Genomic DNA, 15,754 nt, shown 5'->3' with positions numbered 1-15,754 from the left:
CAGAACACCCCCAGGAGGCACCTCCCTGTCTCTGTGATCCTGTGCTGCTCAGGAGGCGGCTGAGGAGGGGAGGACACCCGGGACCCCGGGGTTTGGGGTGCCCAGGTTGGCACTGAGGCGCCTGTGAATGCCTGCCCAGGGCTGCAGAGCTCTGCAGGTGCTCCCTGCCCAGCGTGGGAGTGCTGCTGTTTAAAGTTGCTAAAGCGGGGCCAGAACACACTTCAAGCGCAGATCTAAACCCAGAGGTCGAAGCCCTGGTGCCTGGAAGTGTTTCCTGTAAATAATTGCTGCTCTTCCCCAGCAGGGGATTTTCTGTGTCAGAGATGCTGGGACACAGGGTCAGGGGGGCTTCTGGAACCTGCTCACCCCAGGGGCTGGCACTGGTGGCAGCTGCAGGGACAAATTCCAGCTCTGCTGCTCAGCATGGGCTTATTCTTATTGTGGTAATGACCCCACACATCAATTTCTATGTATTTGCTATTTGTAAGGCAGCTTTGGGATCTCCCCTGTTGAAGATTCCTTCCAGGTCTAACACCAGGATACTCCGGGGCAAACCCTGGAGTTAAAAGTGCCCAGCACCCAGAAACAGGTGAGGAAATGAAAGGAACTGAAATTCCACTCGTTAGGGGTTAAGAAACATTGTGAGCTTAATGGGAGTGATCCCAGGGCAAGCTCTGTCAAACACAGAGCAAAGAATAATTTATTTGGCAAATACAGGTCACAAATCACTGTCTTGGGTAGGCCCAAACTTGTGCTCTGGAGAATAAACTTTTTATCAAAACAGAAGGCAATAATAATGTACATGAGGAACAGCAAGAGATTTTATTACAGATTTGAAAGAGCCTTGATTTTTATTTTGTATCCCTGATACACAGGAAGCATCAGACTTTTTTATTATTAGGTGTTGAATTAATTTATTTTACCGTCCTTTAGCAAACTTCAGCTGGTTTTCAGGTTTTGATTTCCCAAACATTTAATGTGCTTTTCAGGTTTTTCTTAATAGATTTCTTTAATATGAGGCACTTAGTTTTAAAAAACAGCTTCTATTAAGTGCCTTCCAAATTAAATCCAGCAGAATTATATGCCTTGAGACACAGCAAAATTGAAGAATATGTTAATCAGCCACGAAAATCAAACTTCTCTTATCATTCAGTGAATAACATCAGAATTGAGCCTTGTGCTACAAAGCCACAGGCCACTTTTTATGAAAAAACCTGGCAAAACACCACATTTCAAAATGAGAATTGATTAATTTGAAGAATACTTCTACAAAATGGAGATTGAAGATGATCTGAGCACTGAAAGTAGAACATGTTGTTATTTGCTTCAATGCTGAGTCTGTAATAAAAATAATTTCATCAACACCTTTCCCATGGCAGTTTCTGGTACCAGGGAGTGCTTTACACAAAGTGTTAAGAATTACCAAGGGCAGAACTCATTCAGATACAGATTTCTTAAAACCCAGGTGGACCAGGGAGCCAGAACAGCAAGGGAGAAACAAATACAGCAAGTAAGGAAGTTCTGGGCTTGCAGGTCTTTTTTTAAGTCACATTTTGTCTATCAAACAGGGCCACACAATCAGGATGAAACACATTCCTTCTCCCTTCTGCATTAAGTTTTCCAAGAAGTCTTTTATCAAAAAGGCTCTTGGTGTCCCTCAGAGTTGGAACTCAGCTAAAACCAACCCCAGAGATCCCAACAGGGGAAGGGACAATCCCTCACAGCTCAGCTTGATCTGCAGCGCAGCCAAGGGGTGCAGGGGGGATTTCTCAGCACTGAGCTGCTGGAGCAGGAAATGCTTCCAGAGGCTGCTCTGGAGCCCAGGACAGGACTGGGGCTCTGTTCCCTGCCCTGTCACTGCCATGACATCAGCTGGGACCAGTCACTTCCCGTGGGTGTCCCTGTGGCTGTACAGAAACTCACACTGAGCACACTGAGCACCCTGACTGCTGCTGAGTCAAACGAGGGGATCAGAAAGTTCTGCAGGACTGCCCCAAAGCACTTGCTGCAGGCTGTTCCCCTCTCAGCTCTGAGTGCTGGGAAAAGGAATGTGAGCAGGGTGATGATGCTGTACACAAAGTTTTGGAGCACTCAGTGTTCTCAGAAATGTAAATAACACCACAAAACACCACATGGGATATGTAAGCTTCTTTAATAATAATAAATTTATTAAGTGGCAAGAAGCCACTCTGCTTTGTAAACTGATTTTACTCAATCACAGTCCCTCTATTGTTTTCCTCATTTAACATGAATACATTCTGTAATTTGTATGTGAAACAATTACATAGACATATGTTCTGAACCCTTCTCGCTGATTTTACTGGTCAGAAGAACATTAAAACATGCAGAAACAGCACCTATAGGCCTTTTCTCATTACATCTCCTTTGCTGCTAAGCTAAACTGTCTCTGAATAAGCCAAGTCTACAGAGTTTTTTCCTTGTCCTGTGTTCTGAGATGCAATGGGGCCTGCCTGCAGAAATGTCTGATAAAACCTCACATATAATAATTAATTCAGAAGGCTTTGTAAGCAATAGCTGCAGTTGCTTCTTCAGACTAGAGAGAGCTTCTCATGCATTAATGCACTTAGTTAGGTTTTGTGAGGAGCTCAGAGGAGGACGTGGCCTCTTCCTGATACAGTTAGTTGAGCCTGGACTCTGCACCACTGATATTGTTCAGCAACTGTGTGCACCAATAATTTAAAAAAAAACCAAACTAAACAATACATCAGGCTGTTTTCATCAGAAACAAGTAATAAATCTTATAATGATAATTAAAAAAAAAAAAAAGGGAATTTCTGACGTGTGACATTTCATTGCTTGAGAGCAGATCAGTGCAAAGTGAGGTAAGCCCAGGGCTGGGGCTGTGTCAAACCAGGCGCCGTCTCTTGGAGTCCCTCTCCATGTCCTCAGGGGGACAGTCCCCATTGCAGCCCAGGGGGGACACCAGGTTCAGCAGAGGGTCCTCAGAGGCCCCTCCAAACAGGGACAGCAACAAAGCCACACCATAGCCAGTAGCTCGTTCACCCTGGAACAAAAGCAGAACCACACAGTTCACACTTGGAGGAGCTGGATCAGTTGTAATTTGGCTGCTGATGCAAGGAGAGCTGTGGTGGTCAGCAGCCACTGCCAGCCCCTGTCTGTGCTGCTGGATCCTCACCACCCCTGGAATCTGTCCCAGCTGGATTAAACCAACACATGGGAACAGAGCTCCCACTCACTTGTGGGTGGAGGGAGGCCAGCATTGCTCAGGGCAGGGGATCTCCCACCCAGCCTGAGCCTGGATTTGGAATATGAGCTGAATAAACTGGGTGTAAAGAAAAAAAGAAGCAACTGGAGTGAATTGGCTTGGTTTTTAGGGAAAAAAAATAATATACACAAGTTCCACCAAAGGGAACATATTTTTGGAGGGATGATAAATTCTGGTCAATCATCTTAAAACAACATGGTTGAAAATGGAAAGCTGGGATTACTGCCATGAACAGAGACCAGGCAAGTTGTCAATGCTCACAATGATAAAGATGTCACTGATTAAAGTGGCTGTTAAAATATCTTAAAACCAAAACGAAAAACACAGACAGATGAAACCACCAAACCAAGAAACTCAGAAGAGAGAAGAGTCAGTGCTTTTCTAAAGGACCCTTCTCCACCTATTTCTGTCCCTCTGAGCTGGATGGACCCAACACAGCAGCAGCAGCAGCTGTGTTTCCCCAGGTGTGCTCCCCCAGGTGTGTTTGATTCCCAGCTGTGATTCCCCAGCTGTATTTCCCAGGTGTGTTTCCCCAGGTGTGTTTGATTCCCAGCTGTGTTCCCCAGGTGCATTTCCCCAGATCTGTTCCCAGCTGTTCCCCCAGCTGTGTTGCCCAGGTCAGTTCCCAGCTGTTCCCCCAGGTGTGTTTGATTCCCAGCTGTGTTCCCCAGCTGTTCCCAGCTGTTCCCCATCAGGGCAGGACACTCACGGCGTGCACGGGAGCAGCGATGTCGATGTGCACCCACACCCCCGGCCAGTCGAAGCCGATGTGGGAGGCAATGAAGAGCCCAGCACAGGAGCTGGGGGTGTTGTCTCTGTCCTGTGGGGGCAATAAAAACAGAGTTGGTCTCACCAGCAGAGAAAATGTAAATGGTTCATTCTGCCTAGATGAAAGACAGATAAACAAATTTCATATAAAGCTTAACGAATGGCCCCAGAACAGTCTTACCAACCAACTTTACTGTAAATCCTTGACTTAGTCCCCAGCAGCAGAGTGGCCCCGCTCAATTCCTCTCCTGTCTACAAAACACATATGTTTATGTAATAGAGAAAGAAATCTTACTGCTACAGAGTTCTTCATATCAGCTACAGCAGAGGTAAATTCACTGAAGTGGAGCTCAGGGCAGTACACCAGAGGATGGACCAAGTCTCCACAATTCCTGCCAGCTTTAACACAAGCCTTTTCCCACTCTTCATTATTGGTAAGGACAGCAGCATGGTATTTTCCTGTAGCAATTCCCTGGTGAGGTAAAGGACAAAATCAGGAAGAAGTTACTTTCCACCACTGCTCATCAATATAACCTTGTATGAAACAGAACAGGTGCTTGAAAATAATGGTGTTAAATTAGTAGCTGCGTACCACTCTGTGTATGACTTGAAATGAAAGCTATTTCATGGACAAGAAAATCATGATCACTATTAACAAACCAGTTCTGGTAATTATAAATTGAACTACAAACATGAAGCACTGACCTGCTTACATCAGCTGCTGATGTCATCACTTTTAATTTAAGTATGCAAAAGCAGAAAAGTTGCATGAAGAAGAGAAGCCGAGCTGTGGATGAGGAGTGCTGTACCTGAGCTCCAGTGAGAGTGGCCATGTCCAGAATGATGTCAGCCCCGAGGTCCTTGCAGGCGTAAGCGACTCCATCAGCCAGGATCAGGCGCCCCTCTGCATCAGTGTTATTGATTTCCACAGTTCTGGGGGAAAACAGGGCATGTCAGGACTCACCTGGCTGGACTGGAACACTTCAGACAGCAGCCTCAGACCTCATGTGCTTCTCTTATTTGACTCTGTAGGGCTGCTATTCCCCAGCTCCAAGCATGCAGACAGAGCACACAAGGAAAAGGGAAATGACAGTGCTGCCCTCATGGCAGGCTCTACTTGTTGGGCCTGTGTGATGCTGGGATTCTACAAATCACTGCCAAAGAAGTAACATCTGTTCTTAAAACAGATTCTGATCCATTGGTGGCCTGTCTTTGCTGCCACAGTGCAGCTGCAGATGGACAAAGAAAACTGGTTCTACCACAAAAAACACCTAAATTCTGAGTGCTTTAAGGGAAGTGCAGCTCATGATATCCATGTATTTTGATGTATATCTATATTCCCCACAGGAAAATCTAAGCACACTTAAAACTTGCTACTATGGATGTCTGAAATGCAATTATTAGTATTTAGGGAAGCTGATTTATAGACAGCTTCACAATCTGCATGGCTCTCAGATTAACAGAAAAATGATTGATTTCTGTTCTGTTTATGAGAAAGGGATAGACACAATCTTACTTTCCAGAGTAAAGAACATGAATGTCATCAGGTCTCGTTGCACGTGGTCCCACTGCGTTCTCAGCCAGACAAAAAACAGCATGAAGATTGTCCTTAAACCCCTGTAACAACCAGAGGGGAGAAAAGGCTTTGATCCACATCAAGCTGATTTATTGGAACTGAAGTCAGTGAGGGGTTAAAACTCCTTGACAGCAATGCTACAATTTTCAAAGGAATTCTGGTGGGGTTTTTGGTGGGTGGGTGTTAGTTGGGTTTTTTAAAATGTGCCACTCTTTCTGGGAAGCACAGAGCATTTTTAACCTGTTTTGTTGTGTTTTTTTTTTTTTTTTTCCCTTAGCCTCCTCGTTTCTAGTTTATCTCATAATGTTTTAATTTTTGTCAGGTGCTTATGTGGTTATGGATGGTATTTTAAAATGGATGGATGGTGATTCTGTTATTTATACAGAAGTTGTATTGTGTGGAGGGATTCTAGGAACAGAAAGGGAGTCAGCAGCATTTAACAAATGAAAACATTGTTCCTCCTTAACAACACCAAATTCTGGGGGAAAACCTGGCTCTTAATCTCTTGATAAAAGTCTGTGGCTGAAGAAATCTGGGCTTGCTGAATCAGCTCATGTTCTGAAGTCTAAAGGGCAAAGGCATCAATCAAAACCTTTCAAAATAACAGGCAGCATTTACAAGCCAGAAAGTAATCCCAGTTTCTAGCCCAGCTGGTGGGCAAACAGCACTGCTGGAGATGGACCTTTCCTCCATGACCCAACTATTCACAGCCTCACTGCACTGCACTGCATTTTCCTCCTCCAAGAGAGACATGTTGTTAATCTACTGTCAAAAAGTGAAAATCCTTTTCCAGTATCAGCTGCCTTTTCCTGAAGCTCATTCTGCCTGCAGCTCCTCAAAAGCAGGATTCACTATGCTAACATGCAGGATCATGATAACAATAAAGAAATCAAAAATTGAAGTAAATCTTTTTCTCTTCTCCCTTGTGTTTGAAAGCTCACAATGGAAGAAATGCATCTTTCTAGGAAAAAATCACTTGTTTAATTTTGCCATCCAAAGCCTTTTAAAATCAGGTTGTATAACTGCTGAACAGCATGCAGGCAGATATTTTATGAAGATGGAAAATAACCTCTGCCCCTCTTCCCACTGAGCTTTCTATCCAACACACATTTCCCACTTCAGTCTCTGTGACAAAGCACAGCTCAGTGAAGCCTCTTCCCCCTCTTCCCCCTTTCTTTGATTCTTAAAAGCATTAAAAAAAAAAAAAAAAGACTTGAAACAGTAACAACAACTTCTTCCCAGTGCCTCTCTGAACATATTTTCTGCAGGGATGTCATTTACAGGTCTTCTCACACGAGACTGTAAAATGAGGCACTGAGTTCATTCCTTTGTTTTGCCATATAAAGATTTCTCCAGGCTCAGTCAGTCCAAACACATCTCTGGCAGTTTATTCCCTGCTGCAGTAATTGTGTATGAACTGACAGATCACTGGTGCTCACATCTCCTGTGACTGTGAATGGAACTTCTCTCAGGGCAGGCAATCACACACAAAACTACTCTGGAAATAAGGACTGAAAGGATGTCCCCCAGCCATGGCTATCCCAAAGCTCTACATTCCAGCTCCTGTCCCCTGCAGACCTCTGACAGAACTTTCTGAAGGATTTGGTTGTGCAAGGTTGTTATTCTGCCTGAGATGCAGCTACAAATCTGTTTTCAATTTTAATTCTCAGCAGATAACTGTGAAGTTTACAATCTTTCCACATCAAACATGCTGTTAGGGCCAAGGTACAGAGCTAGACTATTGAGAAATGGGAATTTGGCACTGATCAGCCCCTGGACAAAGCATCCATCAGATCTATGCATTAATCTGCAGCAGTAAATATTTTTTGAACTTTGGATACTCCTTGGAGGCAATAGCTGCTCTGTCAGCAAGACTCAATCACTGGATTTGTGGAGAGGGCAGAGTTTTATTGGCAGCAGCCACTTTTCCCCAGCTTGAATTGTTAAAGTGCAAAAGGAATATTTGTAATTCTTCATATTTCAATACCTGGCTTCTTCTCAGATCCCCCACTACTTTCTGACCACAGAAGCAAACCAACAAGCAGCTCCTGATGACACCAGAGCTGCTATTGACCCACTAGGTTAATATTAGACCTGGCACAGGACTTGGATATAGAAAGACTTCACATCCCAGAGTCACTCATCCCCTTCTTTGCTAAGGTGACAACAGCTGCCCCAAATCCCACAGCTTAAACAAAATCAGCACTGGATAACTCAAGTATAGACCTGATTCAAGGAACCAGAAACCACTCAGTCCACAGAACAAACTCAGAAATTCAAGGAAGACCCTTAAAATAAAAAAATCAGCACTCAAGGAATTTCTCACAATTCTCGAGATCCCAGTAAAGATGTGAAATATTTTCCTGAAAAAGTAGAAAGAGCAGAGTGGCTCAAGCTCACTAAGAGCAGTGGCAGGTCAGAACTTCAGGATTAGACAGGCCTCTGTCTCTGGGAATATATCCAAGCTCCTTGGCAGGGCTGGGATACATGATATCAATTAACACATTTTACTTACTTGCTTTACAGTGGCTTTGAAGGCACCCAAAATAGCAGCTGCTCCACCACAGTCTCTCTTCATTCCAGGCATAGTAGTCTGTTTAAAGAGAACCACAGAATTTTTTTTTGTCTTTGAAGGAGAATTTCACAGTAATGCCTGCTAGAACCAGTGTTTCTGTTGCTTCTGAGACTCTGGTTTTGACAGTGCTCAGCTGTCATCAACACAAATAAGGAACATGTGCCTCTGCTTATTGGTGGTGTTGGAAGTGAAAAATACTAAACCTGGGCTGCTAAACTGTTAAAGAAAACATTGTTTACAAGTTTCACACTTGCAAGGCCAACTCCAATGGGTTTTGCTTCTATCTTTGAAACCAGAAATGAAACATCTTTGTTCCTCCTTTCTGCCTTTCAGCAGGAAATATTTAAAGGGCAAAATATCATGTTGCTATTGAATTGTTCTGCAGTGGTCCTTGAATCCCATTCGGTCTTCTCCCGATAGGTTGTATCCATATGGACGACAACAGAGCAAGCCTTTAACTCAATAAAAAGGTACTTTTGTTTCCTACAGACATTATCTGAACTGCTTCCATCAGAAAACAGCAGTGTAAGCAAAGGCAGCAGCAGAACAAGGGTTTCTGTACCTTCCCCTTGATGCTGAGTCCTCCAGTGTCATACACAATACCTTTGCCCACCCAGGCAATGGTCTGTGTGGCACCATCTGGAGTGTGGCTGAGAACTGCCAGGGCTGGAGGATGCAGAGCTGCCTTTCCAACTCCATAGATACCTGAAAACAGAGAATTTAACCTGTGGGGAACAAAGACTGCAAGGAGCCCCTGTGGGTATTTTTTTGGAATACTACAGGCAATAAAACAGTTAAAAAATGTGCAAATGAAACGTCACAATGGCAAAACATTCCAGTCATCTGCTAAGAAAAAAGTGTAAAACTCAACAAGTTGTACCTCCAAAGCCTCTCTCCTTCAGCTCCTCATCTCGGATAATGGTAGGGGTAATCCCAAGGTCCTTGCCAACTTTTTTTATTTCCTTAATAATTCAGAAAAAAGGACATTGTCAGTCAATCATCAGGACACATTTGTGCTGTGTTAAGGGGGTACCCAGTTAAGGGGTTTTTGTGATTTTGCATGCATACACATACAAACATCCACAATTTTGGGAGTGGTGCTGCTTTTCCAATGGCCCAACTCCACTGACACATCCTTGACTTACTATGGCATGAAATATAAATTTGACCTTTAGACACTGCCAGTAAAACAAATCTTCTGAGGTAAAGGACAACTGTTCACTCTAATGAATCATGATGTAATAGGACAGGAATAATTTCATTCTCAACAGCTTTCCAGATCTTTACGATAAAACTCATTTGGAAATCTGTCAGCTGTCCCATGATTTCAGCAACTCTGGTCACCATCAGGTTAAGACAAGAATCCAGTGCTGTGACCAAATGAGGAACTCATTTTTACAGCTTCCCAGTGCCCTACTCCAAGCTGTAAACTCTGCCTCCTTCCAACTCTGCACAGTTCTAGAAAATGTGAAAGGCCAAAGGCAGAGCCTGAGCACCCCTGGCTGGATTTTCTTCCCCCTGCTAACACACAGCTTGCACTGAGAGACAGCAGGGCTTGATTACAGCAGTGTGGAGCTCCAATTAGCAACTGTCACTCATCAGGGGCATGACCAACCTCCAGGAAGGTGTCAGTGTTCATCTCGCTGCACGGGGTGTCCACGATGCGCGCGGCCAGCCGGACGCCCTCGGTGGCACTGGCCAGGCACTGAAACACAAGGGAGGTCACTGAGAGGGGCTGGGCCTTGGCACAGCTTTGCATTCATCCCCCTGCAGCCAGCACCACATCTGTGCCTCCTCTGGAGTAAGTTAATGCTTAACTGCCACCACCACAGGCAGGCTGACCATTATTTTTGTATGTGTCCAGCTTATTTTACGATGTGCTTTAATTTCTAAGCAACTGTATTCTTCTGCTGAGCAAACTGGCGTTGCAAAATTAGTATCTTTCTCCATTACCAAAGGGACATCAAGAAGGCAAAGTGAAATGGAGGAAAGAAAGATAAGAGGCAGCTAATTCAGGAAGTCACAATGAGCTTATGGGCTGCTGGGGTTGGAAACCTGCAGAGATTGTGTAATCTGCAATATAGGAAACTGCAGAGTTTGTACAGGGCAGCAGAGTGGCTGAAGGAAATAAAGATTACTGTGTGAGACATTCTATATGGCAGCCCATAGGGAAACTGGAATATTCCATGTTTGTGTAAAACATGCACTGTTCCCTGATTTCTGCGGCAAAATGGACTGACCCTCGCTGGACTGAGCAAAAACTTATCTCAGCAAGAGTGGACAGAATCAAAATGGTCAAGGCTGTTTCCTTACAGAAGGATCTCCTGGCAAAAGGACCATGAAGACACCAGACACCAAAATTAAACTTTTAACTCCCATGAACTAACAACTTGAAGCCCTAAGACCTGGGGGAAGGAAACTTTGTGCAAGCTTTCCAGGAGCCACACTACACTGAGGACCACACACAGCACAAGGGTGAGTCAAGATGGGTTTCACAGGAGTCTGAGGTGTTGGATGTTGGACACTCACTCACTCATGCTGAGCTATCTGAAGTTTGGCTTGGCCAGACCAGCCTAAGGACTCCATACCTTTGTATCCCAGCACACTCCTAAACCTTGGCTTGCTTTGGAAAGGTGCCCAATTCCCTGCAATTACTTCTGATTGCTTTACTGTCCCTGAAGGGGCAAGGACCTCCTCAGGAGCCAAGCTCTGTCTGGAGTGATTCCCTGTTAGGGCCAGGCAGGTAAAAGGAGGTGCTCTAACCCCAAGGCTAAGCCCCAGGGGAGCAGCATGACTTCCAGAAATAAGCTGTGCCTGTGTTTGTGTTTCCAGAGTGCTCCAGAGAGCCTGGATAATGGCAGCCTTTAATCTTGCAAAGCTCTGACAATCCCTGCTAGTCCTCACCATAAAATACCCTGTACAATGCACTAGGTGTAAAATACAACATGCCAAGGGAGAGGTTTAGATAAAAATGTCTTACCACATGCCTCTTCCATGCTCTGCATTAGCTGTCTGGTGCTGGCTGAATTTAAGGGGTGCAAACTCAGCTAAGAGGAAGCCAGTAATATTTTTGGCATTGACATCAAGGGGAAAAATGGGAGGTAGAAATAATTGCAGCTTTGTTTTTAAGTTAAAAATAACCCAAGTGGTTTGGAATCTACCTATCTGAAGGAACTATTTTTGACACCAGCTATGCTTTTTCTGATTTGGGGCATGGAAAAATGGAGTGATCAAGAGTTGTGCTCTCAGCACGCCTGTCTTTGCCACCTTGCTGAAAACTGGGCTGGCACCATTTTCTGGGGCCAGATCAGTTCACAGAGTAAAGACCAAGCACAGAGGAAAAGACACTGAAAAAACCCAAACCCCTAAAGCTGTAATTCTGTGAATTTCAAATGCAGCAACACCATACCCTTTGTCAAATCCACTGCCAAAACTTTGAAGGGATTTCTGGAACCTCACTGACTGATCAGCTAAGGAAGTATCCATCTGTACCAAAGCACAGAACCTGGAGCACTGAACAGGGAGTTCCCTAACAGATTAACTGCAAATCTTGGAAGAGCTTTTAAGTTTATGGATCTTGAGGAGGAATGACCTGGCATGCCAACAGTTACTTGATGTGGAATTTCCTCTCTGCAACAGTCAAACAAGGGAAACAGTCTTTGATTTGATTTGCTGCCATTGAAAGATGATTTGGACATATTTCACTGTCATGTACAGCTCATCTCCAAGCTGTTTTGTTTCTTAGGGTCTTGTTTTTGGCCACAGTTCTACCAGAAAAACTCAGCCAAAGAGGTACATCAGACAGAAATAGCAGAGGCCATGTGTGATCCCTGTTAAGTGACTTTTAGTGACTTCACTGTGATATTCACCTGCAGAGTCACACACAGCTTTTGCCTGGGTAGAAAAAAGTGAGAGCCCACATCCCAAAAGCAGTGTAATATTAAAGGCTAAAACCAGAGTCTGCATCTGTGATACACGTGAGAGAGGAGACATTTTCTCTGTGCTGTTTGTTTGGTGATTTCCACCCTGAAATGTAAATTCTGAGTAACATCCTCAGCATCTGCTGCAATTATCTGTTCAGTATTTCCACTCATAGATGCTGTGAACTGATCAAGGAACCCTAAACTAAGATAATTACACAACACCTATTCCAGAGGCAGCTGAAGACAGATGTGTTTGCACATGCAACAAACTGAAGGAAAAGGTGACAGAAAACCCCCAAAATCTTACTTTGAGTGTTGCCACCTCCATTGGTCCGTTGTTTTGGCCAACCAGGAAGAATTCCACAGTCACAGTTTTCTTCTCTGTGCGTCTGGAGGCGCTGGAGCGATGTGTGAACAGGGGGAAGGCCCTGGCCAGGGCACAGGCGGAGGCGAAGACCTCGGAGCGCTCACACACCATCTGCAACAGCAGCAAACACGTCACCAAGGCTGCACTGACAGGATCTGGGCTCTTATTGGGGAAAAAGGAGCTGGGTGGGAAATAACATTGCCCAAGAGAAGCTCATTCATGGTGCTCTGCATAGACAGAGGCAGCGTGAAAGCCACCCAGTGAACTGGTCCAGTCCATTTCCCGTATGGAATGAGTTACACTGTTGCAATTAGTTCATCCTTCTACAGGAGCTGGACTGCTGTAATTATATCAGTGCAATTAACACAGGTTAGCCTACGGATCAGGACCAGAAAAGGCACAGGAATCACCAAAATGTGCTCAAAACAAAAGTGAAAGTGACAGAAATTCTATGAGAATGTGAAGGCAGAAATTGTATGAGAATGTGGCCAGTATTAACCCAAAAGTTTATTAACAGGTAGATTATTTTTCAGAAGTTCATTATAGAAATTACCAATGGAAAGCAGCTTCAGTTAAACATTTTCAAAGGGTAAAAGTTACGTAGAGTTATTACTCTTGCAAATAAGTTTTCCAAGTGAAGAGCACTACTAAATTTTGTCACTGACACTGACTGTATGAGTCTTCAACAACTCACAAATCTGATATTAATTGTAGAACCCACAGAAACAAATAAATTCATCGAGCTTGCATAGAAGATGACCAAAGAAGTCCAAGAGCTAGAGGGGGCAAAGGACTCACATTGGGGCATTATTTGCATCAAGACTTTTGAAACTCACTGAACAATACAAGCAGAGCACCTCTCATGGGTTCTGTGATACAGACATAACACCCTCCACTCCTGAAGCATGTGCTGACATCCCAAATCCTAGCTTGAAAAAAGCCACTAATAGTTCATTTTGCATGGGCATTCCTGGCTGAAGATGTTCCATACGAATCCAGCCTTAATTTCCTCCTCCTAATGTGCTTAAGCATGCACAAACCATTACAGTCAGGTCTTGCCTACATGCCAGTGCAAAACCACTCATGTCAGTGCAATTATATCAGTCAAACTTGTCCACCTCCAGTCTCCTTGGAGACAGCTACAACCCGGAAAAGTCGAGAAACCACTCGCCAGACGTTTCACCAGCAGCATTTCAAGAGGCACTTACAACAATGCATCTGTGGACGCCCCCGGGCAGGCAGTTCCTGACCAGGCGGGTGACGAACTGTGCCGCGGACGGGCTGTTGTGCCGGCTGACCCGGGACGGCAGCGCGGCCACCGTGGCATAGTTCAGGTACAGGGGACAGCTGTCCGTGGGGTTGGGGTTCAGCGTGCCCAGAGCAGACTGCCAGATCTGGGGAGAAAAGAAGCGTTTAGAGACAAAGAACTGAGCCAGACTTTCCTTCCCACCTCACTCCTGCTGGATACAGGCACTTTTTAATGACAGGGGTTTAGGTGTTGGAAACAAAGAAATTGTGCACAACAAGCTCTGGAGTGAAGAGAAACAGGAAATTTGACAAACCTGTTCATTAACCAGGAAATATAAACGTACTTTCCATTACAAGCATTTGCTTTAAGCCGTATGAATTACAATCTAAAACCACACTGTTTAGTGCACAGGCTGGTTCAGAGCTTTCTCAACTTGAGACAGTTTTCCTAGTGATAAATACGAGGAATGATTTACTAGCTCCGAATTGTTATTTCACATAGCAATTTAATTAAAAACAAATAAAACCAAGAAGGGTAAATATTGTCTTAAGACACTGGGGAGCCCTGTATAAAAACCCCTGCCAAACATCTAGCGACCTAAAAGCCGCAATGCAAAACGTTTATCATTCTACCACAAGCCATCACCGCCACTAAACAAACAGGTCCGCACTCCCACCGCAGTGGCGGCGGGCGGGGAGGGGGCTCCCAGCGCTCACTGCCGCCGCCCCCTGATCCCTCAGAGAGGGCAAAGCGCCTTTCCCCGCCGGGGTGGGCACAAGGGCTGCGGCAGCGGCTGCCCGGGCGGCCCCGCCGCAGCAACAGGCTCGGCCCGGCCCGGCCCGGCCCGGGGGGTGCCCGGGGCACGGCGGCGCTCAGGGCCGGGCTCGGGGCCGCGGCCGCGCAGCCCCCGCGAGGCCGCTGGGCCGGGCGGACACGCGGCGCGGGAGCCCCGCGGGCGCTGCCGGGCTCTGAGGGGGCGCGGACCCGCGGCGCGGCCTCACCTCCTCGGTGACCCGCGGCTGCAGCTTCCCCCGCAGCTGCGCCCAGGGCAGGCGGTGCAGGTTGTGCAGCTGCCCCAGCACGAGCAGCGGGCGGCTCTGCGGGTCCGCCTCGCCCGCGCTGGCCTGGAACTCCAGCTGCACGTTCGCCATCTTCCTGCCCGGCCCGGCCGCGCCGCCCCGCCCCGGGCCCGGCCCCGGCTCCGCGGGGCGGGGACGCGCCGGTGTCGCGGCAGCGCCGGGCACGGCCCGGGCAGGCTCCGGGCACAGCGCTCAGCCAACAGGGCTTTCCGAGTGCCTTTCCACAGTGCACGTACGTGGTGGGTTGAAGTAGAGTAAAATGATTATTCTGACTTTTAGTAGTTGCCAAGCGCGTCCTATTAATGTTTGGTTAGCGGACAATTATCAGAATATGCTGATTGGGAAGGATAGAGATCATCGAGTCCAGCTCCTGCCCTGCACAGACACCCCGACAGTCCCAGCCTGTCCCTGGGAGCGTGGTCCGAACGCTCCCGGGGCTCAGACAGGTTTGGGGCTCTGACCGTTCCATGGGGAAGCTGATGCTCATTGATCTGCAGCCAGGAAAGCCGGGAAGGTCTGCGCAATCTTCCACCTACGCGGGAAAAGTGAATTCTGATGCATATAATGGACATACACTTAAAAGAAAAACAAAAAAACCCCAAACCCAGGCTGAATTCCAGAAGAAAAAATTCCCTAGAGTAAGGTCTTTGAAGGGACATTGCAGAAACTTTATTGAAAATAAAAGTTGTAGGAACATCTGTTGCAGAGGTCGGTGGTGCATCCTCACAGATGGGAGAGTAACTCAATACACAGACTCCAGCTTTAACCAGTCTCTTACCTGAGCCACAGAAAATACATTGCTCAGGGTCCACTGGTGTGCCAACACATAAGATCAGCGTGGGAGTGAGAGGACACACAGCAATTACTTCAGATTGAGACATTCCAAAGATTCCTCCAGGCAGTAAGCTCCCAATCATTGAGTTCAAACTCTGCTGTTCTGATGCTCTGAGAGTCCAAAACTGGCACATTC

The 15,754-nt window shown here is 46.0% G+C and overlaps 1 protein-coding gene across 1 annotated transcript; it reads right to left on the bottom strand.

Moving 5' to 3' along the window:
• Positions 1–2,133: 2,133 nt before the first annotated feature.
• Positions 2,134–14,878, bottom strand: NPEPL1 (aminopeptidase like 1). Its single transcript, XM_059480643.1, has 12 exons — positions 14,707–14,878; positions 13,665–13,850; positions 12,397–12,567; positions 9,782–9,871; positions 9,047–9,128; positions 8,729–8,871; positions 8,107–8,184; positions 5,532–5,632; positions 4,825–4,948; positions 4,311–4,487; positions 3,957–4,067; positions 2,134–3,025 (listed from the first exon to the last, which is right to left on the bottom strand). Exons 1-12 carry the CDS (start codon positions 14,854–14,856, stop codon positions 2,867–2,869), a joined length of 1,572 nt encoding a protein of 523 aa, XP_059336626.1. The 5' UTR covers positions 14,857–14,878; the 3' UTR covers positions 2,134–2,866.
• Positions 14,879–15,754: the final 876 nt, after the last annotated feature.

Source organism: Ammospiza nelsoni, chromosome 12, assembly GCF_027579445.1.
Source record: "Ammospiza nelsoni isolate bAmmNel1 chromosome 12, bAmmNel1.pri, whole genome shotgun sequence".
Classification (NCBI taxonomy): Eukaryota; Metazoa; Chordata; class Aves; order Passeriformes; family Passerellidae; genus Ammospiza; species Ammospiza nelsoni.
This window is presented reverse-complemented; position numbering and strand designations above follow the sequence as displayed.

Excerpts from the sequence above, each read along its gene's own strand:
- NPEPL1 (XM_059480643.1), bottom strand. The coding sequence starts at position 14,856 with ATGGCGAACGTGCAGCTGGAGTTCCAGGCCAGCGCGGGCGAGGCGGAC. Across the intron at positions 12,568-13,664 it reads GCGTCCACAGATGCATTGTT|ATGGTGTGTGAGCGCTCCGA; the intron begins GTAAGTGCCTCT and ends CTGCTGTTGCAG. Across the intron at positions 8,872-9,046 it reads GAAGGAGAGAGGCTTTGGAG|GTATCTATGGAGTTGGAAAG; the intron begins GTACAACTTGTT and ends CTCTGTTTTCAG.